This window comes from Apteryx mantelli, chromosome 2, assembly GCF_036417845.1.
Source record: "Apteryx mantelli isolate bAptMan1 chromosome 2, bAptMan1.hap1, whole genome shotgun sequence".
In the NCBI taxonomy this organism is placed as follows: Eukaryota; Metazoa; Chordata; class Aves; order Apterygiformes; family Apterygidae; genus Apteryx; species Apteryx mantelli.
The window spans coordinates 112,557,863-112,584,121 of NC_089979.1; the positions used below are offsets into that span (position 1 = coordinate 112,557,863).

The 26,259-nt window shown below is 40.0% G+C and overlaps 1 protein-coding gene across 4 annotated transcripts in view; it reads right to left on the reverse strand.

Moving 5' to 3' along the window:
• The window catches only part of CDK13 (cyclin dependent kinase 13), a 56,706-nt gene that overhangs the window by 24,868 nt on the left and 5,579 nt on the right, over positions 1–26,259 (reverse strand). For all 4 annotated transcript variants that reach the window (XM_067291232.1, XM_067291230.1, XM_067291233.1 and 1 more), the window contains exons 2-5: positions 15,199–15,804; positions 12,157–12,324; positions 11,159–11,298; positions 6,053–6,223 (exon numbers count right to left, since the gene is read on the reverse strand). In XM_067291232.1, the coding sequence (XP_067147333.1) occupies positions 6,053–6,223; positions 11,159–11,298; positions 12,157–12,324; positions 15,199–15,804 (1,085 nt within the window). The remainder of the gene's footprint in view (positions 1–6,052; positions 6,224–11,158; positions 11,299–12,156; positions 12,325–15,198; positions 15,805–26,259) is intronic.

A 26,259-nucleotide genomic window follows, 5' to 3' on the forward strand; every position in this document is an offset into this window, starting at 1 on the left:
ATCCATCTCTCTCCACCCCTCTCTGCAGACCCCCAATTTCAATGCTAATGCAGTCACCCCAATTCCTCTTATGGGGTTCTTTAGATTTTCATTTTGCTAGCGAGTCTCCTCAGTTTCTTCTATGCAAAATGTAGATAATTTCTTTTGCTTGACTGATTAGAATTAATTGAATATTTACTCTTCCACATCCTTATCTTTTCTCTTCCAGGACTCATGACATACTGTCTTCCATGATGCAGTTTTTAAACATAGAATGCTAACAAACTCATAGCTTTAAAATTTAAAAAGAGACTGTCCAGCAACTCCTTAAGGTTACTGTGCTTTGGGGAAAACAGCTATTTTCTTTCTATTCAACTCTTACAAACCTATTTTCCAACTCGAGAAACATCAAGACAAGACTTGGCCTCTGAATTAATTGGCTAAAGACCAAAGAAAGCAACAGTGACATAATAATTTTTCCTTCTAGCTATCATAAGACAGAACAAATCTTTTTGTTTAAGCCAAACTTAGTCCCCAATAAAAGAAGAACTTTTCCTTTCTTTACATTTTCACTCAACATTAAAATTTTCCTTGATGACAGTGTTACTGCCTCATGGCAAGTTCAGTTGCATTCTCCTCTTGAAACAAATCCAATCCAAACTCCAGGCACATGGATACTCGTGTTCTGAAATAGGTGTACCAGCCTAAGGGCATACTGAAACCCTCAAAATAAATACTGTCCTTGTTTCACAAAATATTACTGAGAAATTGGGGGGGGGGACGGGACGGGACTTAAAGCTGAGGAAAAGCAAGACAACAAATCAGAAATCTTTGTTCAATAGACATGGATTTTTCCCTCTTACTGTCCTAACATGGATCAAGTTGAACAGTCACACAGCTAGGCCTGCACTCATTCCAAATCAGAGTCCTGTAAAACACACAGAAAAGGTCAAGCACCACACAAGCAGTCACACTATTCCTGACAATTTAGCTATAGTGAGAAGACTGTTTAGGCAAGAAGAGTCTACCAACTGTTTTAGGAACAGCAAGGCAAGCTGTATATCTATCAGAGCTTTCTGAAATTCAGTACAGTCTGGTTCTGTAAGTGCTTGTTATAACAGAGACCAAGTGCTAACAGGCTGCTTTGCAGGCAATGGGATCAGAGAAGAGGGGACAGTGACAACTAGGAGTGGAGATTGCTTGAGCTGGAAGAGAAAGCAGCATGAAAACAGAGGACTGTGCACATCTAAAGACTACTACGCCAGCAAACCTACAGAAATACAGTGGCAAATCCTTAAATTTAGCAATAAAGAAGATGCAAAATCCTGCATTCCCCACAAGATGCCCTCCACCTTACAAGAGAACCACCACACCAAAATGCGGAGCCTCAAGCTAAGCACAATCCATCATCTAAAGAAAAAGCAGCACTTGCTTTCCTGCCCAAGGACAGAGATCCACAAGAGGGACCATCCTTTCTTCCAGAGCTCTCTCTCCTTATGCATTACATTACCAAGAGAGAGCTTCCACAGATGGGTCAGCACTCACCTAATTTCAAAGAAAAAAAAATCACAAACAAGAAAATAAAATGAAAAACATTTGATTATCTACCCAGATTCATACTTCCGCTGTTCTGCCATTCATTCCAACTGTAAGTGACATAGGAAATAAAAATGCTGATTTTTTTTTTCCTCCCCTTGAATGACTCCAAGCAGTGTGGATTCACTAAATTCTTCATTTCCTAGTAGACTTCCCAGGAAACCTGGACAAAGCCAGCTGCAGTAGGAATAGAGAAGGAACCCCGGAGTGAAGCACTCTCTGACAACAGCATTATTGCTGCCACAGACTCCTTCCAAACCACAAATTTTCAGACAGACTAAGAACGCCTTGATGGCTGTGAGAAAGTAACTAGCTAGTTGTACAACTATGTGCCACAGAGTCAGTCCTCATGACAAGTGTACTACTGTACTGTCAGAATAGAGACCGACTTCATGCCTAAAGGGTTTTCTTTATTCTTGTTCTGCAAGTCAATTCAAAACTGAATCTACCTAAAGTAAAAGTAGATCTTAAAATGAATTATAAACACACAAAAAAATCCCACAATCCAAAGAAAATCCACACACACACACATTTAAGTGTGATGTCAACCAGATCTTTCTTACTAAAGTCTCCCATGCAGAGTTTTACATTCTCCCTTGGGTTAGCGGTGGAGAATGCCTCTTCCAGTTGAAAGGAATAAGACAAGTCAGTCAGTACACCTACTGGTTTTATGCTCACAGCAGTGAAAGATAGGTCAGGCACCAGTTTGTTTTTGCAGCAGTAATAAGCTAAGGAAATAAAAGCAGGTCAAATTCCCAGTCTCCCTGTGTTTAGTAAGAAGAGACAATGGCAGGTCCATAGCTAGGCTGTTAAGCACTTGCCAACAGCTAGCAGCTATTAAACAGGCAGCTGAGAACCAAAGGAGCATCTCAAGCACCCAAAGAACAAGAAACAAAGTGATAAAAAACAAAAAAAGAGAGAAAGAAAAGTGGCTTCTCACAATGAAAAACCTGAGACATATACATGACAGACTGAGAGGACAAATCAGAGCTGACGAAAGCATATTGGAATAAGAAAGGCCTTTTTTCCAATGATTTTCTCTGTAACTGATAAAATGGCTTGATTAACTTTGCTTATGAGGTGTACAAATTTGAATATATCTAGCAAATAGCCCTTTGTTTTAAATTCATTTCTGCTTTAAACCAAATCTTGTTTTCTTTAATTACTGCTGCACTGGTAATCTCACACAAAATTCCCAGACAAAACATGCTACGAAGATAAGATGGCTTCCACAAAGTACAGTCTTTCCTACTCCAGACTCAACTACCCAGCTACCGAAGTTCATGAATGTGAACACCAATTAATTTGCACTACTATCAAACAAACAAAAAGGAAAAGCAAAGGAAAAACTGCTGACAGCAGACTCTGTCACAAGCACTGATACTATCAGATTGCGTCCTCTACAGTCAAACACAGACACCCACAATTGTTCCTGCACCAGCTCACTGGGATAAAACATTAAAATATATATATATATATATATATATATATATATTCAGAGTCCTGAGATTTTAGAAAATATTGGGCGACAATGACGGCTCACTGTGGCTAGCAAGTCAAATGAGGCTTTATGTCCTGAGAGAAGCAGAGCAAGTTTTAACAGTATGTTCAATAGAATTTTTTTTTCTCATTGACTGTTATGCAGATATATACACAAAACAGAATACAAACTAGGAGTCATTCATTCCCATCCCTATGCTTATGTATTCATCTATCTTCCTTTGAAAGACAGGAAAGGGAAAAAGCCTACATCCGGCTAACTGCTAGAGTAACAAATAAAATGGAGACTCTTTCCCTCCCACCTTCTGAAGTACAGGCTTTACGCAGGAGATCCTGCCTTAGAATCAAGGTGTTAAAATACCAGTTAGTAAAATATCAACTAGTAAAAGTAGAAAAAGGCATTACATGCCTTTTTCCAACCTTATCATTAAGCCTTATACGTACTGAAGACTGCAAAGGTAAAAAATTCAGATCTTCAGTACAGCAGATCCACATATAACCTACTTAGCTGTGTGTGCACCAAATCTATACAAACAATAGTGCTGCCTGCAAGACGGAAACACTCTTATGTTTGTAACTCACTGCTTCAGTGTGTTGCATATGTTTTTCTAACGGTAAATCTAATCCTTTCTATTGGTGTCATTGGTATTTTTGAGCTTACATCCCAAAATGGTCAGGGCAAATCACAGATATACTTTTCTTCCACTTTCCTTAAAGTACTGTTAAAAATACTGAGATAAGTCAGACACTCAAAACTGAGGAAGACATAAGATTACGTAATTAAAAAAAACATGTAATACAGCTCAACAGTATGGGGACAAAGTGGTACAAGCAAGCCACTGTTGGTTTGTGTGCCAATGTTACCATCTTAAAAAGCATCTTTAAAACAACTACTATACAGAGTGTTCCCAATATTTACTTAACTATCAGAATATTAAATTTGCTGCATTTTAAACTATTAAGATACCATCAAGAAAACCTTATAGTGAATGAGTAGATGAATAATGGGTCTGGATATGACAGGCAACCTTAGACACAAAATTAACTTTACCCGTATTAGCTAGAGGAACATGCATGGGAAGAAGTGTTCTCATGCCTGACTTTTACATATGCGATTTCAGCAGGGTTTTGTAAGGGCTATGTTCCAAAGTAAAATTAAGCATATAGCATAAATTAAGCAAAAACATTCATGAGAAAGCAAAACACTACACTTTTACTGGAAACTCTGCTTGAATAAGACATACGACTGTCACTTTCGTAGTTTTTCCTTCTTAACCCAAGCATCTTACTATTATTGATCTTGCAATAGTTTACCACGAAAATGACTGAATTTCCCACTTGCATTCCTCCTTGTGTAGACTATAAATTGACCACAACTTCTCATCTAAAAATGCCCACCTTATAATGACTACTCTTGTTGCAGAAATACAGAATGCAGTAGCCTGAAAAAAAAAAAAAAAAACAAACTATCTTTTTGCAGCCAAATCACAATAGCACAGTCTTACTTTCTTGCTACTGTTTTCAAGAGACTACCAGAAGCTAATTTTATTCTAGCATCTTCAGAGAAGTCCCCTCCCTTGCAAGGTTTACTAAAGACATATTTAATAAGCTGTTAAATACGAACATGAAAATAAATTGAAAGCAATATCAAAAGAACAAATATAGAGTTGGACAAAAAGCACACTATATTTGAAAGTAATGAGACATACATTTTGTAATACACCCCCAAAAACCTTCCAATTCAATTCTAGACATGGCAGCAAACAAAAAGGGAGCAAATTGATAAGACATTAAGTATTAACTCAAGGCTCAATGTGATCTCATTAGCCAGGCAGCTTAGACCTAATGAAAACTCAGTACAAAGTGGGTGCTGACCACTGAACCTGCACATACCTAGAGAAACTGTTTTGGTAGATGTTTCCTACTCTAAACGAACAAACAACAAAGTCCCCACCCCTACCCCCCAAAAAAGCATGTCAGCACTGTATACCCCTTCAGGGTCTTACTTTCTAAAGATGCTAGAAAAGTAACCCAATTCCTGCCTAATTTTGACTTCCATCTTCTGACGCACAGTGTCAGCTGATGTTTCTGCTGCTGATGCAGTATATACACTGTTTTCTATCCACATTTTTGCTGGACATTCCCTATAGTAACTCAGGAAGGCAGAACAGGGAAGCAGCAGAGCGAACACATTCCAAACATGCTCCTCAGCCAAACCACACATCAAATTGCCCACAGGACACTAAAATACTGCAAAATTATAGGTTTAAGACTTGTACTTAAAAGGAAACAGCCCCCAAAGACAAAGTGACCACTCCAATATCAAAAGCAGCAAGCAGCAACACTGCATAACTTCCATCCTGTTTGCTTGATTCTCTAGGCTAAGGAGGCTCCTGTAACTCAAACAAGCCAGACGATACACTGAAGGAACAAAAAAAGCAGAAATCTACTGGCCTTCGGGGGGGATGGACACAGGGAAATTTGGGGGGAAAACAAAAACAAATCTTGCTTTCATTTATCCTTCTAGCCTTCAAGACACACACATATCCAATTCTGAAAAACTGAAACACAACTCAAACAAAAACGAGGCCCGAAATGAAAAACATCTCTTCAAATGATATGACAAAAGATTACAAGGGAAGTAAAAGGCTAAAAAACCTCCAGTGCACGATCTTCCCATTGTTGCTGCCCTCTGTAATCTATATAGGACAAGGAGTCAAACATCTGTTCTTCTCCAACAAGACTGGAATCAAGCAATAGAAAGAAACCTTTTACTCCACAGAATAATCACAAAAAATGTTTCTATGAGCAAAAGGCATCACTGAGTTAAGTAAAGAACTTCTAATAATAACCAAGTCCCATTATAACCCCTTGTTAAAGCATACAATTTGCAAACGTATTTTTAATGAAACTTTTTTCAGGCCCTGCATAGCAGACTACTGCTACAAAGAACTATCCCCCGTGGTAGTGTACATACCTTTGTCCTTCTTGAAGTCCAAAGCATCTTCCTTATCTGTCACTATTTCCTTCATATTGATAATGCTTTGGTGATTTAGCTGTCGAAGAATCTTAATCTCCCGAATAGCTGTAATTGGAAACCCTTCCTTTTCATTATCCAGACGTACTTTCTTTAGTGCCACCATTTCACCTAAGAGAAAATTCAAATACAAAACATTAACACTAGTAAACAAATTATGGGATTCAGATTTTTTTTTTACCCCCTTTCACTCTTAGTCTATTTCTGAACAGAAGTAATACAACCAAATGTTAACATTTTGGTGCTTGCATCAATGCTATGCTGAAGGGAAATAAAACTAGGCCAATTTGGGGAATCAGTCACACAGAGAAGTGAAACTATATATGAGAGCTTTCAGCTAATGATTGTTAAGCCTCTCTTCCTCCTTAATGCCTCACTTACACCTGTGATCTGCCACACTGGATCTATCAATAAACCCACATGTACAATTGATTCTCAACAATAGCTTTAGAGTCAGATGCCTACGTCTGCTACAGATTTCTTACTACTGTATCATCACAGGTCAGAATGGAGAAAAAGATTCTTCTCACCTTCCTGTCCTTCAAGGAGAAATGTGTGTTTTATGAGGACCAGAAAGGTTATTGACTATTAGCTGTACTTCTTAGGTACAGGCTAACAAATACATTTAAACCCAAGGTTTTCCCCTGCAAACACTGGAAGTCAGAAGAATTTAAATGTTGTTAACATTTTAATGAAAACTTCATTTTAATGAAGTACTTGCAGAAGTGTAGGAAACTCCTCTCTTGGTCTACATATCTCCCATATGGCTCTTAGAAGGGAAAAGCACATCCTTGCCTCAGAACTTCCCAAAGTCCTGCACAGACTTGGAACAATAAGATTGCCAATGTACGTTTGGACAGACAAAAAACGTTAAAGAACAGTTGCAGGCTGATCACCTTTCTTTCAAGTGGCTATGAGTACATTCACATTACAAGCAACTCCAAACAATACTGCTCATAAAACACCAGAATGAAAAAGGGTACTGGAGTTCCTGGTTGAGTAATAGTTAAGGACTGCTCTCTCAAGGGCTTGATCAGAAAGCATGAACAAAGCTCCATGGGTTATCTTGGGAATGGAGATGTTCTACAAGGAGGTCACCAACAGCAGTGCAAAGTCACAACCACCTTTGTTGTCTCGTAACTGACTCAAGTAGGAGTTAGCCTCTAAAAGAGTCTCTTGTTCATTTAACCAATTCCCCAGATAAGGCAAAAAGCCTTCCAGAATGCTCAGTCTTTTGTTGACAGAAAGAATACGCCTCATATCCAGAAGAACAAGTACAGAGTACTTTAAATGCAAGAACAAAATTCCAGAAATAAGTTGCTAAGACAAAAAAAATGCAAAAACTGATTTCTTGTCTCAGAATATTTCTGAGAAGACAGTCCCCTAAAATAAGGGATCTCTGCTATAATACTTCCTGACAAAGCGACCACCTCTGGGAAACTGTATTCATCAGAAATGAAGGAGGGAAGAGGCAGCCATCAGTTCACATCATTTAGTTATCCAGAGCACGTGAACTGGTTTAGATCCTGTTGAGGAATGATCTTTGATGGAGGAAAAGACTTGAGAAGCTATTCAGACAACATTGCTCTAAGATGGCAGAACGTCAGACATTTCTCATTCATTAGCAAGTTCAGGAAAGAGACAGCAACCAAAACAGAGTGGATAGAAAGACAGTCCTCTTCAGCTGCAGCCTCATGTGGAAGGAGCAGAGAAGTTCAAGTAACATATCTCCTTGTGTATAACATAAGGCACAACTTCACAGACAGGCACGACTCTAGGACTTTTACCAAAAAGCACAAGTGATGCCAATATCTAAAAATCTTTGGCAAAGCTGAGATCAAGAAGATTGCTGCTGACATTTTGGGACTTTACTGCACAGATTAGTCTGGGCACAAAAGCCATAGAGGAAAGGCATATCCTTAACCTTCCTGACTGGACAAGTGAGCAGGGAGTGGTCTCTCACACATCTTCCTAAGGCCTGACTCAAACAGCAGGAGGTACAGCGCTGAGGAATGCTGGCCAAATGAGAGCACCATATCTTTCAAAAGTTTCTGTTGCCAACGGAAGGACTAAGATACCAATAGCACCAGGACCACTTAGGCTTTGGAAGAGACAAGGTTTGTTTCCTTCTCCAAGTCACTGGAAAGACCTTCCACAGAGTTTCCCTCTAAATGCAATGCCTGGATGGCACAAGCCCTGAAGGCATGTTTTCCCTCAAAAGGAAGATCTTAGGCTGTAGACTGACTCTCCTTGGGTAAGGTGCAAGACTACAATTATGAGCAACTCTATAACCAAACAGCCGTTAGGAGGGTATGAGCACCTATACTGATAAAGCGTGAACCATAACCCGCGCTCCTGGTCCCATCTGACTCTACTAATAAAGTCTCAAAATTATTATGAAATCCTGAGGCAGAGAGCTGAAAAAATGACAATTCTGCCAAAACATTTAGGTATATATCTGGCCAGAAATGCTAGACAGTTCAAGATATGAGACAGACAACTAAAGAATTCTCAAATTCATCAGTATACTTATAATTCCTGCTAGCAGAAGTGTCACTGCCATATTTAACTCTGTTCCATATACACTGTGAGGAAAGATTTTCTTCGTTTGTTTTACTGCAGGCTGGGCTGGATAAAGCTAGATTCTGCAAAATGGCAGCAGTACAGTCTACTCATGATGGAGGATATCTAAAAACTGTATGCCAACTCAACCATTTCCTTCAGTGCAAAGTTTAATGAAAGCACAGATATCTTTGTTAGCTCTAAAAAGACTTATCTTACAGCAGTATATATGGCACATACACAATATACTGCACTGCAGTATGCCACACATTCAGCTGGAAACTAACATTGAAGCAACAGAACAAGAGTCAGCAAGGATAATAATCTGTGACATCCCTACAAGAAAGCAATTCAAATACATTGACATATAGAGGTAAGCATTCGAGTTTACAGAGCTGTAATCAAGAAAAAATTTATGGAGAGGGTTCAAAAGAAATAAGCACACATAGTCACATAGTTCCCTTATGCCAGTGTTGGTCAAAAATAGATGCTATCATTGGAACTCGGGATGCCAAGATGTTGTCTGCAAGCTCCTGTAAGATTTGGGAGCTTTTATGGTGATCTGTCGGACAAAGCATAGCAAATTACCCATAAACCAGACATGACAGAAAGCAAAGGCTGTAATAAGGAGGAAGGAAATCCTAATGTTGCAGCTTATGTCTCTTTCAAACCAGCATGTCTTACTGATGTAGTGAGACCAGTTCTTAACCTCAGAAGATAATGCCTCTCAGATCACACCTAAAAGATGACGCAGCAAACTACAAGGAAAACTGGAATAACACAGGATTTAAAGAAATCTTTTGAACATATAAAAGAATCATTGTGCAGTTTTCTAGGCACTCTTAACTGCTCCAGAGAAGGCAATAGTGCAGATACTGGAGAACCTGCTTCCACTATAACATCAGAGGCTGCAAAAATCAGAAAAGCAGACTCTGACATGTCCTTCATTTTGAGCAGGCTACCTGTGCGAGAAGCAACTGCTGCAAGCACAGCAGACATTCAAATGCTTTGACAAGATTCATCAGTAGCTGTTACAGCCAAAGAGTCTCAAGATAGATGCCATTACACAGAAACGCGAATTCTCCTCCTCTAGAGTTGGAAGTACTCACTAAGAACAGACCATGGACCTGAACAAACTCCATTCTCAAAAGTTACATTTGTAAGCTGTGGTTTCAGAGACCAGACCAGAGCTGGCATGACAGCTTTGCCTTCCCTCTTCACTCAAATTGCTTTGAAAGCCCAATGCTGAGCCTGCTACAAGACAGCTCAAAGGGCATGATGCCACTTTTAGCACAAGATCTGAATCCCAAGCTAATGGAACATTTACTGTTCTGTATTCATACAGAACAATACATTCAATACAGAGAGCAACAACTTCTACCGGAGGATAAGAAATGACTGCCATGCACAAATACCCTCAAAGCTTACCAAAGAGGCCAATATGGTTACAAAGGCATTAGGAAGTTAAACGCACAAAGAACAGAATTGCAGGAGAGCAAGAAGAAGCTTCTGACAATGACTTGCAATGGCTCCAAGGTAAGAAGTAAAAATAAAATCTGTGACAGTTCTACTTAAGGTAAGAATTAAAGTTTGCAAACTCAGACAAGCAGAGGTGAAGAACTCAGAAGAAAGTATAATCACAGTGCTCATTCTTCTGGACATCAGAGAACTGAAGCTGGTATGCGATCCTAAGTGCTTCAGGTACTCCTAAAGCAGAAAATCATCCAGTATTCAAGGTATGCACCAATAAGCCAGAAGGGCATGTAGTCACAGAGAGAACTACTAATTGAACATAAAATGATCAAGCCAAGGACAGCATATAACAAAAATCCATGTCAATGTATTTTCTATTCAGAAGCAGTGACAATGTTCTTATACACCATAGTGGTAAATGCTTGCTCATTTGAGCAACAGTTTAACACAACATGGAATTTAAAAATATCACTGCTGTAAAGTTAGTTACATGATATACTGCAAGAAAAACACCCAACATCCAACTTTTCAGGGCCTCATGGTACAGAGGGAGATTCTCTCCCAACTGTCAGCTAGTGACTGTCAGAGTATGAAGAAGAAAAATGGCTAAGTCTGGTGAAGAGCTTCTTTCACCCTTGCACCCCTTTACAAACTTCACTAATCTCTACCACCCTGTTGAGGGTGCCATTTTGTTTCCACACAGCTTTTTGCCCCTCTCTTCTTCACTACCTTAGTTGTGTGCAGAACATCAAAGCTTAAAAACAAAAAAGAAAAAAAAAAAGAAATTGATCAGGACTATTCAACTTAAGCTTCCAGTCACAACTTTACAGGTAAATGATTTTCCAAGGCAGCAAAAGATAACTTCTGAATTAGACAAATACTAGATTAAAGAAAAAAAAACACTTTCCAAACATTAGGGGGCAGAATACCACAAATTTTACTCAATATACAAAAAATAAGCAACTGTTGATTCTTCCAATTGCAGTATTACATTTATACTTTTGAACCTACCTGTGTCTTTATCTCTGGCTTTGTAAACTTGCCCATAAGTGCCTTCACCAATAATCCCAATGATGTCAAATTTATCCACACAGCGCTTTCCCCAGTCTATTTCTTTTTCTTTCGTTTCACCATGTCGTGGTCCACATATTCTAGAAAACAATAAGCATATCTAGGAATACAGCCTTAAAAAGAAGAAAAACAACCTTACTCCTCTAAACTTTGAAAATTTGTAAAAAAAAAATGAAGGCCTTTTCATGTCACAGCTTCTTTGAACATAAAAGGGTTTTAAAAACTTAAATAAAAGAGCTTTCAAAATTCAATTTGTTGATATCTGGTTTAGACAAAAATAATTCACTTTTTGTAAAATCTTTCAAATCATTTCTCTTTGCCATGCAAATGTTGTAGCTCTGTTGTTACAAAACAAAGGAACTGTAAACACTGCAGGAGTGAAATATATTTTAAATAGTTTGCACTGGATTTTATAGCAAAGCCATGGATGGCCCAAGCAAGTTTTCACACTTGATATTTGAGATGGAATCGTATAGTTTAATAACCAGCAGGCTTGCCCCAACTGACTGTTCTCTGTCTACTACTTCTATTCACCTGCTTATCACTGTGCAGTACAGAACTGAAAACAAACAACAACAACAACAACAACAACAACAACGAAAACCCCAAAGCAACAAAAACAGAGATATAAATAAGGGATGAGATTTTACCAGGGTTTGCACAAGTGATAAAAATAAGAAAGAATTATCAATCCCCCAACCTCTGGCACTGCTAATACACCTAAGGACTGTTTTAACCCTGAAGAAAACTCAAAACCAAGACATTATTAGACAACAAGCTTAATACATTAAGTGGCAATAAACCATGCGCTTTGACTCACACCTCATGAACATTAAGTAAGTAACAAAAAAGTATAAACATTTTCAACATAACACATTTGAAAAACTATCATTTTTACTGGAGCGATACACTTTTAAAAAAAAGTATAGTAAACATACTTCGGTCTCCTCTTGCTGTGTAACTGAACTGTTGGTTTCTTTTCTTCAGGACTTTTGGATAAGTCAGCTGCTCCAGGCAATTCAGGCGGGAGCGGCAAGTCTGCAAGCAGGTGGCGAAGTTTCTTCTCTGCTTCTTTAACTGACTTCACTGAAAGATTCTCTCGTAAACTATTAAAAAGACCACAGATTTACTAGTATGTTGAACACAGTACAATGGTATTAAAACACATACATGAAAACCTATTGGAATTACTACTTTCTTTAGTATATTCTAGGTTTGTTCATGCATGAACAATTGAAACCTCTGCTCTTAGAATCTGCAGGACTTTGATTTATGCTTTACAAATAGCTAGCAAACAACACTCTGAAAGATGCACAGCTAACTATTGAAATTGTACAGAAATTGTGAAATCAGATTTTAAGACCTCACACTTCTGGTGCAAGCTGAAGTTGGATGACACAGCAAGCCTTACCAGCCAGAGCAACAAAGCGCACATGGGTTCCAAGCCAGATTTCTTCTGCCACAAGTTTTTTTTGTCAGGCTCAGAGCTTAGATTATCAAGAATATCCAGGGCTCTGTTGCTGCTAGGTATCAGAAGTGCAGAGGCGGAATCTGTATTCCGACTGACTTCCCACCCAAGAGAAGATTATCCTAATCCAATGCACTATAATGTTGCTCTCCAAAGATAACTAGCTTCGTGGTCACAAAAACTGCAGGTTATGATGAGGCAATCCACACCACATCATTCACAGATCCCAACAAACTCATATATTCACTGAAACACTTCAGATTCAATACTTCTAGTGATCAACGTGCAAATCAAGTGAAAAAACATCAGGTGAAAAATTGATTCCATTTTTTTCTGCCAGTTACTGATATCTTTGGCTTTCAGTATCTGTTGGCTAATTATGATTGATTATAAAAAGTGATCAATCTCTGTCCCAAGAATCCCCCAAACATATGTAACAGCAATGTATTTCCATAACAATTATTATAAACAATAATTCCAGAGATTATCTTCCTATTGTAATAAGGAAATTTTGCAAATATCATACTTCTTGCAGAATGTTTTTTAAACACGTGGTTCCATTTTACCAGAAGTTCCTTTAGTTTAGCTAGCTTCTTGCAGTATCCTATATCCAACAATTTTAAAACCACGACTATCTCTGGACTATATACGACTAGGTAACTGATTCTCCAGCACAGGACTTTCATAGTATTCTCTCTTTAAATTCCAAACTTTGTCACTGTGTGGAGAAAACTTTCTGTCAGACTTTGAGAGAATATTTTCCAAGATTGCTGCATTTGCAAAATCATACTATTCTACTGTCATCCTCCTCCTCCGGGCACCTTTTATGGAGCTTTTTCTGCAACTTCGTATCTCCTTGGAAAGAACTTGCTATATTTCATCGTGAAGAATGCACATATTCTTTCTTATATTTATTGTAATTAGTAATCTACAGATATTTAAGTAAAGCATTCCAGTGTTTCCAGTGGCCTGTATCTATGTTTCATCATGAAAACATAACACTTGAACATCTTCTAGCATTTCTCAAGCTGCCACTGCCTGAATTCAAAGAGGAACTTCAAGGAAGCATATACTGCCCTCATCACAGATATAATGGTTGGCATGCTTTAAAAAAGCAAACCACCTTTGAACAGAGCAAATATTCATCATGGTAAAGAAAAATTCTTAATTTTGAAGTTTGAATACCTGCATTGGTCTAGCAATTCTGCACCCTAGCTTTCAGTATTAGTGAGAGTACAATATACAAGAGGTTCTGAAGCAGGTTTCAAAACAAGTACATGAAAACAGAAGCAGCCAAGAAAAGCCTTTTTTGCAAGTCTGTTAAATCACACCCCGCTGACCACCAAAACAGTTTCCCCTTTCAGCTAACCTATGCAGTGGTTTTGCAACACTGCTGCTCCTATAGGCAGTTTACTTATGGGTTTATCAGATTCCTACTGAACTTCACAACTGACAGTATATAGGGAGCCAGCCAGTTCTGCAGAGCATCAGGCTTTCTTTGTTGGCACAATTTCTCCATAGTAACTGTGAATCCAAGGTAAACACCATTGCTGTCCCCCTCCCCCCCCCAAAAAAACAAATAATTTTTCTTTGATGACTTAAGGTTTATCATAACTTATAACCATTCTGATCCAAAATCTAGAATATCATACAGGCAAAACAAAGCAAAGTATTAATGACATTCTATATTCTTGCCATTAATCTTTCCAATGCAGCTATTCACAATCATTAAGCTACTCTGCACCCCCCCCCTTTTTTTTGCAAAGGAGAATGAGTTTGAATTCTGATACACCTGTTTTAACTACAGTTAAACTACACAAACTATATAAACTCATATGTGTGGTTTAATAGTAGTTAAAACAGTTCTTAGATTAAAAAAATACTAATAATTAGAAGCAAATAATAATTAGAAGCACTACAAATGAATTTTTAGGCTGTAAAAGTGAAGATGAGCGACAAGCCATGAACCTCACTTTCATTATATACATGCACATTCAAAACAATACTGATCTCTGAAGTAAGTTACACTAAAATAATGTACAGCTACAAAAACAATTGCCATCCAAAAGGAAGAGAATCCTTGCCTGAAATCCCAGCTAATTAGAGAAAGTTTTTTCAGATATGGCTATTGAATTCATCTTTTTTCTCACAAGCATGTACGTTTGCACTTAACTTGAAATCTCGAATTTTATGTGTGCAGTATTCCCAAAGCTATTGTGTACCTGCAATTTTAAATCAACTCTTCAGTCTAATTTTTATTGAAAGATTCCTCCTAGAATAAATCCTTCTTTTTTCAACAAATTTTTCAATAAGTTATTTTCATTTTAATATCACACTCCTTCAATTCACTAATAACGACCATCTTAAACAACTAAAGAGCAAGAACAATCTACCTAATGCATCAGTCTGATCTAGGAAATGGGATTACACGTATCTGTTCTCTAAAGAAAAATTAAAAAAAAAAAAAAACAAAACAAACAAACCCCCAAAACAAACCTATGTCACAACTCACCTATCAGTATCTTTATCTTCAGGCAGCGTGGGAGGCAAAGGCAAGGGTGGCAGTGTGGAGGTTGGTAGTGCAACATTTCGATCCTTCTCCTTGGTTACTACACTTGGTGCACTGGGTTTGCTTTTCTCTTTTATAGTGGCTGGTTGCTGTTTTACAACAGCCAATTTATTCTCTTTTACTGCTGTAGCTTTCTGCTTAGTAACTTTCTCTGCAATTAAATTATTCTCCCCTTTTGTTTCTGGAAGAGAGACCTTTGCTTTAGCCTTATCATTTTTCAAATTTGCACCGCTTGTAGGAGAAGGCGTATGCTCAATTTTTATTTTCTTCAGGTCCTTCACATTGTTCACTTGAGGCACACTTGCAGCAGTGTCAGTGTTTCCCTTAGTAGGCGTAGAAGTGTTTGAAGCTTTTGCACTGGCTTTGGCTGCCTCAGCAGCTCTTGCTTTTTTGTTTTTGTTCAACTCAGCAGCCAGGCTACTCTTCAGCGTCAGTGTACTCGGAGAAATACTTGAATGACGACTTCTGGATCTAGATAACCTGTGTCTGCTACGAGACCTTGAGTGCCTTGATGAATACGGACTTCTGCTTCGAGACTTTGCTGACCTCCTGATTCAAAAGAGTAAAGATTTAGCCAGTTAAAAATTAGTCTAGTTTCTTTCTCAGTGTATCTGCTTTTTTGAAAAACATTTTTTTTGCCGACCACTATCACCATGCATATTAAATGAACAAAAGTCTAAGAAATCGGAAAGATGGGGCCAAAACAAAAAACAAACAAAAAACAAAACAGAAAACCCCACCCACCACTATGGAGTTAATATATTAAGATTCTACACCCGAACAGGTTGTTAGAAAATGTTAAAGCTTTCTTAGATTTGAAAGTTTCTCCCATTAAAGAACTGCAAGAGAGAAGTGTTCCTTTTTCCTCACTACATGCTAGAAATATTTTTCTACTTTAAAGAATATCTGATGCTAAGCAACTTACACAATCTCCTTTAATACATGCAACATTGATCTGTTAAAATTTAGAAATATTAAGTTACCTACACAACCAGAATTCAGCAACAAAATGAAAGTGTTCTAATGTGACCAAAAAAACTAAATAAAATACTGAAGCAGTAAGTGTAGAAACTTCTTAAGTTTTACTTTACAACTATCATTAGTTACCTGAGAAATAATACTGAATATTAAAAGACGGAATGTAACAGAGTGATAAACCTTAGCTTTCATTTTTCAAAATTTAACTGTACTCTTTTTTCACCTAAAAGAGAGTTCCTCTGCACTTATTTTTATATCTACTGATAAGCAAACGTAATCCACAAGTAGCATTCCGCTACATTTGCATTAGAAGACGGATTAATAGAAAGGAAAAAAACCAAAGTTTTCTACAGAATCGCAGTAGGAAAACAGCCTAGGACAAAGGGAGAGGGGAGAGAATCTTAACAGTTACAAAATGCAAACTTTAACTGATTAAAAATACCATTAATATGAATTAATTTCTATTCAAATTTTCAGAGGGATAACCTAATTTGCTGAGTAATTTTGATTTAGTTCTTCATTAACGGCAAGTAAGAAGAAACTATAATTGAAAGGAAGGGCAGGAAAAGCCCCAACAATCAAAGAGGAACAAATAGCCTAATCCACTATCATGCATAACCATATGAAATAATGATTTCACAGAATCACAGAATCACAGAATCGCTGAGGTTGGAAGGGACCTCTGGAGATCATCTAGTCCAACCCCCCTGCTCAAGCAGGGTCACCTAGAGCACATTGCACAGGATTGCATCCAGGCGCGTTTTGAATATCTCCAGAGAAGGAGACTCCACAACCTCTCTGGGCAGCCTGTTCCAGTGCGCTGTCACCCTCACAGTGAAAAAGTTTTTCCTCATGTTCAGATGGAATTGTCTGTGTTTCAGTTTGTGCCCGTTGCCTCGTGTCCTGTCGCTGGGCACCACTGAAAAGAGTCTGGTCCCATCCTCTCGACACCCTCCCTTCAGATACTTGTACACGTTGATAAGATCCCCTCTCAGCCTTCTCTTCTCCAAGCTGAACAGGCCCAGCTCTCTCAGCCTTTCCTCAGAAGAGAGATGTTCCAGTCCCCTAATCATCTTTGTAGCCCTTCGCTGGACTTGCTCCAGTAGTGCCACATCCCTCTTGTACTGGGGAGCCCAGAACTGGACACAGTACTCCAGATGTGGCCTCACCAGGGCTGAGTAGAGGGGGAGGATCACTTCCCTCGACCTGCTGGCAACATTCTTCCTGATGCACCCCAGGATACCGTTGGCCTTCTTGGCCACAAGGGCACATTGCTGCCTCATGCTTAACCTGGTGTCCACCAGCACTCCCAGGTCCTTCTCGGCAGAGCTGCTTTCCAGCAGGTCAACCCCCAACCTGTCCTGGTGCATGGGGTTATTCCTCCCTAGGTGCAGGACCCTGCACTTGCCTTTGTTGAACTTCACGAGGTTCCTCTCTGCCCACCTCTCCAGCCTGTCCAGGTCTCTCTGAATGGCAGCACAGCCCTCTGGTGTATCAGCCACTCCTCCCGGTTTTGTATCGTCGACAAACTTGCTGAGGGTGCACTCTGTCCCTTCATCCAGGTCATTGATGAAGAAGTTGAACAAGACTGGACCCAGTACTGACCCCTGGGGGACACCGCTAGCTACAGGCCTCCAACTAGACTCTGCACCACTGACCACAACCCTCTGAACTCTGCCAGTCAGCCAGTTCTCAAGCCACCTCACTGTCCGCTCATCTAAACCACACTTCCTGAGCTTGTCTATGAGGATGTTATGGGAGACAGTGTCAAAAGCCTTGCTGAAGTCTAGGTAGACAACATCCACTGCTCTCCCCTCATCTACCCAGCCAGTCATTCCATCATAGAAGGCTATCAGGTTGGTTAGGCATGATTTCCCCTTGGTGAAGCCATGCTGACTACTCCTGATCACCTTCTTGTCCTCCACATGCTTGGAGATGGCCTCCAGGATGAGCTGCTCCATCACCTTTCCAGGGATGCAGGTGAGGCTGACTGGCCTGTAGTTCCCTGGGTCCTCCTTCTTGCCCTTTTTGAAGACTGGGGTGACATTGGCTTTCTTCCAGTCTTCAGGCACCTCTCCTGTTCTCCATGACCTTTCAAAGATGATGGAGAGTGGCTTAGCAATAACGACCGCCAGCTCCCTCAGCACTCGTGGGTGCATCCCATCAGGGCCCATGGATTTGTGGGTGTCAAGTTTGCTTAAATGATCTCTAACCCACTCCTCCTCCACCAAGGGGAAGTCTTCCTTTCTCCAGACTTTCTCTCTTGCCTCCAGGGTGTGGGGTTCCTGAGGGCTGGCCTGAGCAGTAAAAACTGAAGCAAAGAAGGCATTCAGTAACTCTGCCTTCTCTGCATCCTTCGTCACCAGGGCACCCACCCCATTCAGCAAAGGGCCCACATTTTCCCTAGTCTTCCTCTTGCTGCTGATGTATTTGAAGAAGCCCTTCTTGCTGTCCTTGACATCTCTAGTCAGATTTAATTCCAAACGGGCCTTAGCCTTCCTCGTTGCATCCCTGCATACTCTGACAACGTTCCTATATTCCTCCCAAGTGGCCTCTCCCCCTTTCCACTTTCTGTATACTTCCTTCTTCTGGTTGAGTTTTGCCAGGAGCTCCTTGCTCATCCATGCAGGTCTCCTGCCTCCTTTGCTTGACTTCCTACTCATAGGGATGCACTGCTCTTGAGCTTGGAGGAAGTGATGCTTGAATATTAACCAGCTCTCTTGAACACCCCTTCCTTCTAGGGCCCTCACCCATGGGATTCCTCTGAGTAGGTCCCTGAAGAGGCCAAAGTTTGCTCTCCTGAAGTCCAGGGTTGCGATCCTACTTGGTGCCCTGCTGCCTCCTCGCAGGATCCTGAACTCCACCATCTCATGGTCACTGCAGCCAAGGCAGCCCCCGACCTTCACATCTTCCACCAGTCCTTCTTTGTTTGTTAGCACGAGGTCCAGCAGCACACCTCTCCTTGTTGGCTCCTCCACCACCTGTGTCAAGAAGTTGTCACCAATGCTCTGCAGGAACCTCCAGGACTGTTTGTGCCTAGCTGTGTTGTCTTTCCAGCAGATATCGGGGTGGTTGAAGTCCCCCATGAGAACCAGGGCCTGGGATCGTGAGGCTACTTCCAGCTGTCTGTAGAAGGCCTCATTGACTTCCTCATCCTGATCAGGTGGCCTGTAGTAAACACCCACAACAGTGTCACCCATGCTAGCCTGCCCTTTAATCCTTACCCACTTGCTCTTCATCCACCCCTAGGCACAGCTCAATACATTCCAGTTGCTCTCTCACATAAAGAGCAACTCCACCACCTCGCTTGCCTGGCCTGTCTTTCCTAAAAAGCACGTAGCCATCCATGACAGCACTCCAGTCATGCAAGCTATCCCACCATGTCTCTGTAATGGCAATGAGATCATGGCCCTGCAACCGCACACAGATCTCTAGTTCTTCCTGTTTGTTCCCCAAGCTGCGTGCGTTGGTGTACAGGCATTTCAGGGAGGTGATCGAGCATGCAGGTTTCCCAGAAGAGATACAAGAGGATCCTCCATAGCCACATCCCATGCGCACTTCCCTGGCTGCATTCACCTGCTGGAGGCATCCTGACTTGAGCAGTCTTTTGCCAACTACCCTGGCACTATAACTCTCCCCTTCCCCCATCTTTCCTAGTTTAAAGCCCTCCTTACCAGGTTGGCCAACCTGTTGGCAAAGACCCGCGTGCCCCGCCTTGTGAGGTGGATCCCATCTCTTGCCATCAGTTGTCGATCTTCAAACAGGGTCCCATGGTTGCAGAAACCAAAACCCTGTTGCCAACACCAGCGGCGCAGCCAGTCGTTAACCTGGAAAGTCCGTCTCCTCCTCCTCTCATCCATCCCCCTCACTGGCAGGATTGAGGAGAAGATGACCTGGGCTCCCAGACACTTGACCACCATCCCCAGAGCTCTGAAATCCTGCTTGATGGTCTCCAGTTTGCCCTTGGTGTCATTGGCACCCACACGGAAGAGCAGCAGTGGGTAATAGTCCGAAGAATGGACGAGCCTAGGCAGTCTTTGCATGACATCTCTCACACGAGCCCCTGGCAGGCCACAAACCTCTCTAGACATGAGGTCAGGTCAGCAGATAGATGCCTCCGTCCCCTGCAGCAGGGAGTCCCCCACAACAATCAGCCGCCGCTTCTTCCGGGCGTTCCGGCAGGGCACAGGGTCTGTTGTCCCAGGTACTTCCCTGGCAGCCATGCCCATCTCCTCCTCATCCTGGAGGGCACTAAACCTGTTCTTCAGCTTCAGGTCTTCAGGAGGAGTAGGAGCCTTTCTCCTCCCACGAGCAGTGACCAGTTTCCAGTCTTCTTCTATGATGTTATGATGTACCGTTTCACACGGCACAGAGCCCTCTGGCAACTCCACTGCTGCAGGGGGTTGGGACTCCTGGAGCTGCACAGTCTCCGAGAATATCCTGTCTATCTCTTGCTCTGCTTCTCGGATGCTGCGCAGCCTACTGACCTCCTCCCGTAACTCCCTTACCTGACGACACAACTCGCCAACAGCAGCACACCTCCCGCAGGAGAGCTGGCTGCCAGCCCAGGCCTCCCGGAGAGGCCCCAAGCACTCCCTGCAGCCTGAGACCTGTAGAGCCGCATCAGCTGTCAGAGGGTCGGTCTGGGTCGCAGCCTCTGACACAGCAACTCCAACAGCCACTGGGGAACGCGCTGTGCGGCGTGTCACGACCATACTTGAGGAAGCGTACACCACAGGGAACAGAAACGAAGGGCCCTTCGCGCGTCCCTTCGCGCGCCCTTCTGCGCAAACTGCTGCGCAAACTGCTGCGTCTGTTCGCTGCGCTGATTTGTTTAAATCCATGTTGCCATATTAAAAATAGCAAGAATATTTACTAGATTTATAAGTATTATCTTGATTTAAGTTTGGCAAAAACCTATTTTCTTGAGAAAAAAATATTTTTCTTTTCTTGTCACTTCAGGGGGAAAAAAGTGACCTCAGGATAAAAAAAGTCAATCCATTAGCTGGACAAGGAAAAAAAAAAAAAAAGACCCCAAGCAATTGGGAAAATAACATTTTCCCAAGATGCAGGAACTTCAACATTCACAAGATAGCACCAAGGTACGAAAACTGCCAAAAGTTTAAAAAAAAAAAAAAAAAAAAAGCCAAGTGCAATCATGTGAGTCAGGACTATCCACCATTATGTCACACTTCATGTTAGTAACAATTGAATTAATACAATTCTAACCATCAACATAAGAAATTGCATTTCAGTTCTTTGACTGAATAACTTACTATCTGTTCATACACTATAAAAAAAATAACATGTTTCTACTTTGGTGCACTATTTGCCAATTTCCAAGTTTACAACTTTTTCTCTTGCATTATAAAAAGGATTTTTTATAACAAAATAAAAAGTTAAGTCAAATCAAGATTATGTAGGAGTGATTCAAAACAGCATGTGGATGTGCATACCATACACTGTACCATAAGCTTCAAAATACTATAAATAAAACTGAAATTGATCCAAATAGCTATAGAGACATTTAGAAGAAAAAAACCACAAACCTCACACCAGGATAAATACTGGAAACTGATGCCCTCACACAGTTCAATTCTATGCCAGGAAGCAGGTTTTATAGAATTTTCTGGCACATCAGCATAACAAAGTCAGAAGATTTGGGAAAAAAAAATTTGCTGTTTGACCTCCAACCAAAATAAAAGGTTTTAGTTCAAAATAAAATAAATAAATAAATAAATAAATAAATAAAGGGCTTGATACAGGTTTTAGTGAAAGAATGGACTAAATAGCATTTGGATTCTGGATAACTGGACATTATGCTTTTGTTTTGTTTCTAATTCTAAATATTTAGTCAGTATTTAGGCCTCGTTAAGTAAATGACACCTCTATAAAGACATACTCATGTCCCTGTCCATCAAAAGCCAAGTAAAAATATAATACTGGCATGAAAAATTCCCTTGAAAACTCATTTCTATCCCCTTACGAAACATGTCGCTTAAGTTCTTTTTCTCATTGTTATTTGGGAAATCCAAATATTAAATCCCACATTTTGGACTTTCTTAGAAAAGTTTCAGAGGCTTAGCTAAACTGGAATAAAAGGCACACAAGCTTCCATAATACAGAGTTATAAAGGGGCAGCAGGAAGAAAAGGGAGGGCTGAGATCACCCCGATAATACATAAACTACAAACGCTAGACCAGAGCTCTCTTTACACTGTCATCCCACTTTCTGAGAGGAATTATTATCTCAAGCAGATGTATACTGCTTACAGTTCTGCACTGAGTGTAAAGTTGGTATAATTGTATTTCTCCAGCATCAAGTAAAAGCTGATAAGCCCTGTTAGTCCTAAACGGACTTCTACAAACGGTGCATCATATGCAAGCATATCACCGACTTGCCTTTGAAAACATCTGCTTGCACATTTTGATGTTCTGGATTAGCTATTTTAAACTGAAACAGTAAGTTGCTGAACAGAACCTCCATCTCAATGACCTCATTGCAACATGTCTAATCAGTATTACATTTTTAAACTTAGAACATGCCCTAGAGGTTTCAAAAACAGGTTTATTTCATCTAGAAATCTGCTTTTTAAAAAGCTGCCTAATATAAAGAAAACTCATCTATGTCACATACAGAAATAGGGGCATAATTCCGCATTCACTTGGAAAGAACTGCAGCAGCTTAAAATACTACTGTCAGCTGAGACACTATGTCTGATCATATGACTGATTATTTAAGATTTGATTTTATGTGAGCAAGACGTATGCTTCATTAGATAATGTATGCCTGTGCTAATAAGCCAGATTTTCCATAGGCATCCCAGAGACCCTCGCGAGAATCCCATGCCATACCCTGTCCACCAGGCTAGGTGCAGCAGAGCTCCAAAAACCACATTAACATCTTTAACTGAACAGACAGATGCTGAATCTTATGTAAAAGGCAGCTTTGTCAAAATGCTAGTTATTCAAGTTACAATAATAAAAAACAATGTTTTTAGCAGTCTAACAGTCTTCCACTCTTTCAAATACTTAATTTTTACTTTCTTCTGCCAGTGCTAGTTCAAAAGTCAAGAGAGAAACTTCCAGGCTAGACAAAACTTATGTACAAATACCTTTCTATAAAAATGGCACAAAAACAGAACTACTGCTATTCAGAAGCTTTCCTACAGAAGTGTGTACTCTTGAATTCACATCAGAGGGGGGAAATTTTGCCCTATATGTAAAGCCAGCCAAGTAACACTGTTCAGAGCTAATGCTCACTTGAAACAAAAGATGAAGTCACAACAGCACACAGATGAGCTCACCGAACAGCCTATATCTGCCAAGACAACGGGACACTAATCCTGAAAAAAATACCCTGAAAAATACCAGGACAAACATCTGAAATATGCAGTACTCTCTAAATACTCCAACAAATTTCTACTGAATATATGTGCGTGCACATGTGTTTACACGCGCACATATTACTTAATAGCTTACCTGACAGTTATTTGCCCCCAACTATTTTGTCTTCAGTTAGGATAATTGGTTTTTAACACAGTAAATAAGACTGTAACAAAAGAATAGTTGCTACAAACACAAAGTTCTGTTGCAAACAGTACAAAAAAAGCAAGTTTTCATGCCCAAGTCTTGAGGGATTAGGGGGTATACTAAACAAAGGGCCGCATCCAAATCTCCCAAACAAAAGCATTTACGATAACTTCTGGGGAAGCACATGGGAACACAGTACTGAGAAGTCACTGTTTCAGATAAATCTCTTCCAGTGCTATTTGCATAATTTCCTATTTGCATCCAAAAATTCTGCCTCATTCAGCAGTACCTCTGCCATGCTTAGCTGTCAACTCTTTTCTCTGAGCACCATGAATGAAAAGTATTCTGCACTGCTATACTATCACACTTCACACAGGTTTGTATCACAGAATCACAGAATCGCTGAGGTTGGAAGGGACCTCTGGAGATCATCTAGTCCAACCCCCCTGCTCAAGCAGGGTCACCTAGAGCACATTGCACAGGATCGCATCCAGGCGCGTTTTGAATATCTCCAGAGAAGGAGACTCCACCACCTCTCTGGGCAACCTGTGCCAGTGTTCTGTCACCCTCACAGTGAAAAAGTTTTTCCTCATCTCTGCATAGAACATAATTGCCAAATTTCAGGACATTTATAAAATCACTTCTGAACCAAATTCTGTACAAATTTCAATATGCGTTATATGTGGAGAAAAACAAACAAACATAAGAAAACTGATTTGCCTAAAAAGCATAAGTATCAATAGGATTAGTTTGCATTAGAACCGAGTTTTGTTGGCATAAAACTGCATGTTTTCTTTCCTGGAGACAGCCACAAAAGAGAGTAGGAGCACAACTAGATTAGCTGAAAAGAAACCTGAAATAATTACATAATATTAAGTCTAGCTATTAAATGAAACCAGAAAAAAAAGTTTAAGACATTAACTACAAAACATATATGAGAAGCACATTAAAGAAACCAATAAGGGAAGAAAGCACTAGGAACAAGTAATTCGTTCCGAAGCCAAAACTCATCATTCCCCCCCGCCATTTTTAGAACAAAAAAACGCAGACAGATTTTTTTTTTTTAAATAAAGAATTTTTTTCGTTGTTTTAGGTCACAAAGCTTTTTCTTTATAATAATCTTTGCCTAACATCCTAGATTTCATAAAACAGACTACTATTCATTTTTCTCTGCTTAATTTACGCAGTGCTCTTACTCATTGTATAAAAGCCTACTCTAAGATATTGGTGTTATCAGATACAAGCTTCAACGTGTCACAAAAAGTTCCTCTTTCTCTCCATGCAACATTTTATTACACTTCATTTGTTAATGTATCAATTATATCAATCAGTAGATTCTGTAACAAATTTAACAGTAAATGTCTAATAACATAACATCATTTACATTCTCAAGCACAGAATGAAAGAATTCCAAATAGTAACTTAAGAGCACTATATCTTACTATCTTGATATTTGAAAGTATAGAGGAAGGAAAAACAACCTTGTTAAACATGGATTTCCAGGAACACAGGTCTCACTTAGCACAAATGTTTTTTCTTACCACACTATTCTGCTTGCTTCTCTTTCCCATTTCCCCCATACACACTTTTAAAAATAAAAAAGCAAATCAGAACAGTCACGCGTTATCTTCTCCTGTTTGTAAATTTGAAAACCTCTTTTCTTCTTAACTGCTTTAAGAGCAAGCTAAATCCAAAGTGCTAGTAGCCAGTTACGTGCGTTACCTAAGCACAAACCATATTATGCTCAGAACAAACCAGGGTCTACAGAGTTCAGTGATGGGACTGATTTGTCCTACCTCTATGTACTTTTAGATGAGACAGAGCACAAAGGAATTAATCTGAGTAAAAATGGAATAATAAGAAATTGAATAAAACAAAAGGAGGTTAAAACACATGCTATAGCCCAACACTACCATTAACTACCACTGAATGCTGTAATACTGTGTAAGCGCTGCCATCTTCCAGTGCAGGGTAAGGTCATAGCATATTTGAAAAGGCAGACCTAAATTTAATCAATTGGCTTTACCACAGATCTTCCAAGACATTTATAATCACTCAGTAACTGAAACCACCTTGACAAGACATTCTAGTTCATAATCAAAGTATAGTTTTTCCATGAGGTACTAGCAGCCAAATGTACAATTCACTCCTTTAATCCACAACAGTAAGTGTTCTCTTCACTTGATACCTTGTTATTTATTTTCTCTAGCCCCTAGTTCAGGGCTATATTCTAAGTAGCTGTGCAAGAAACCACCTATTTAGCTGCTGTGTGCATGAGGACTACCTAACTTGTTTTACCGATTCAAAACATAAATCTTTAAAAGGTTCTATTACATATACTGTAGGAATACTGAAAAATCCTAAACATTAACTTTATTTGTCTCTTAAATCTACTTTATAACCCTGTATTCTCAACTGAGAACTCTGCCTACAAAACGATCAACCAGCAAGAATGGAAGTCGACTCAAATTCTGTGTTCTAAATACATCTAAAA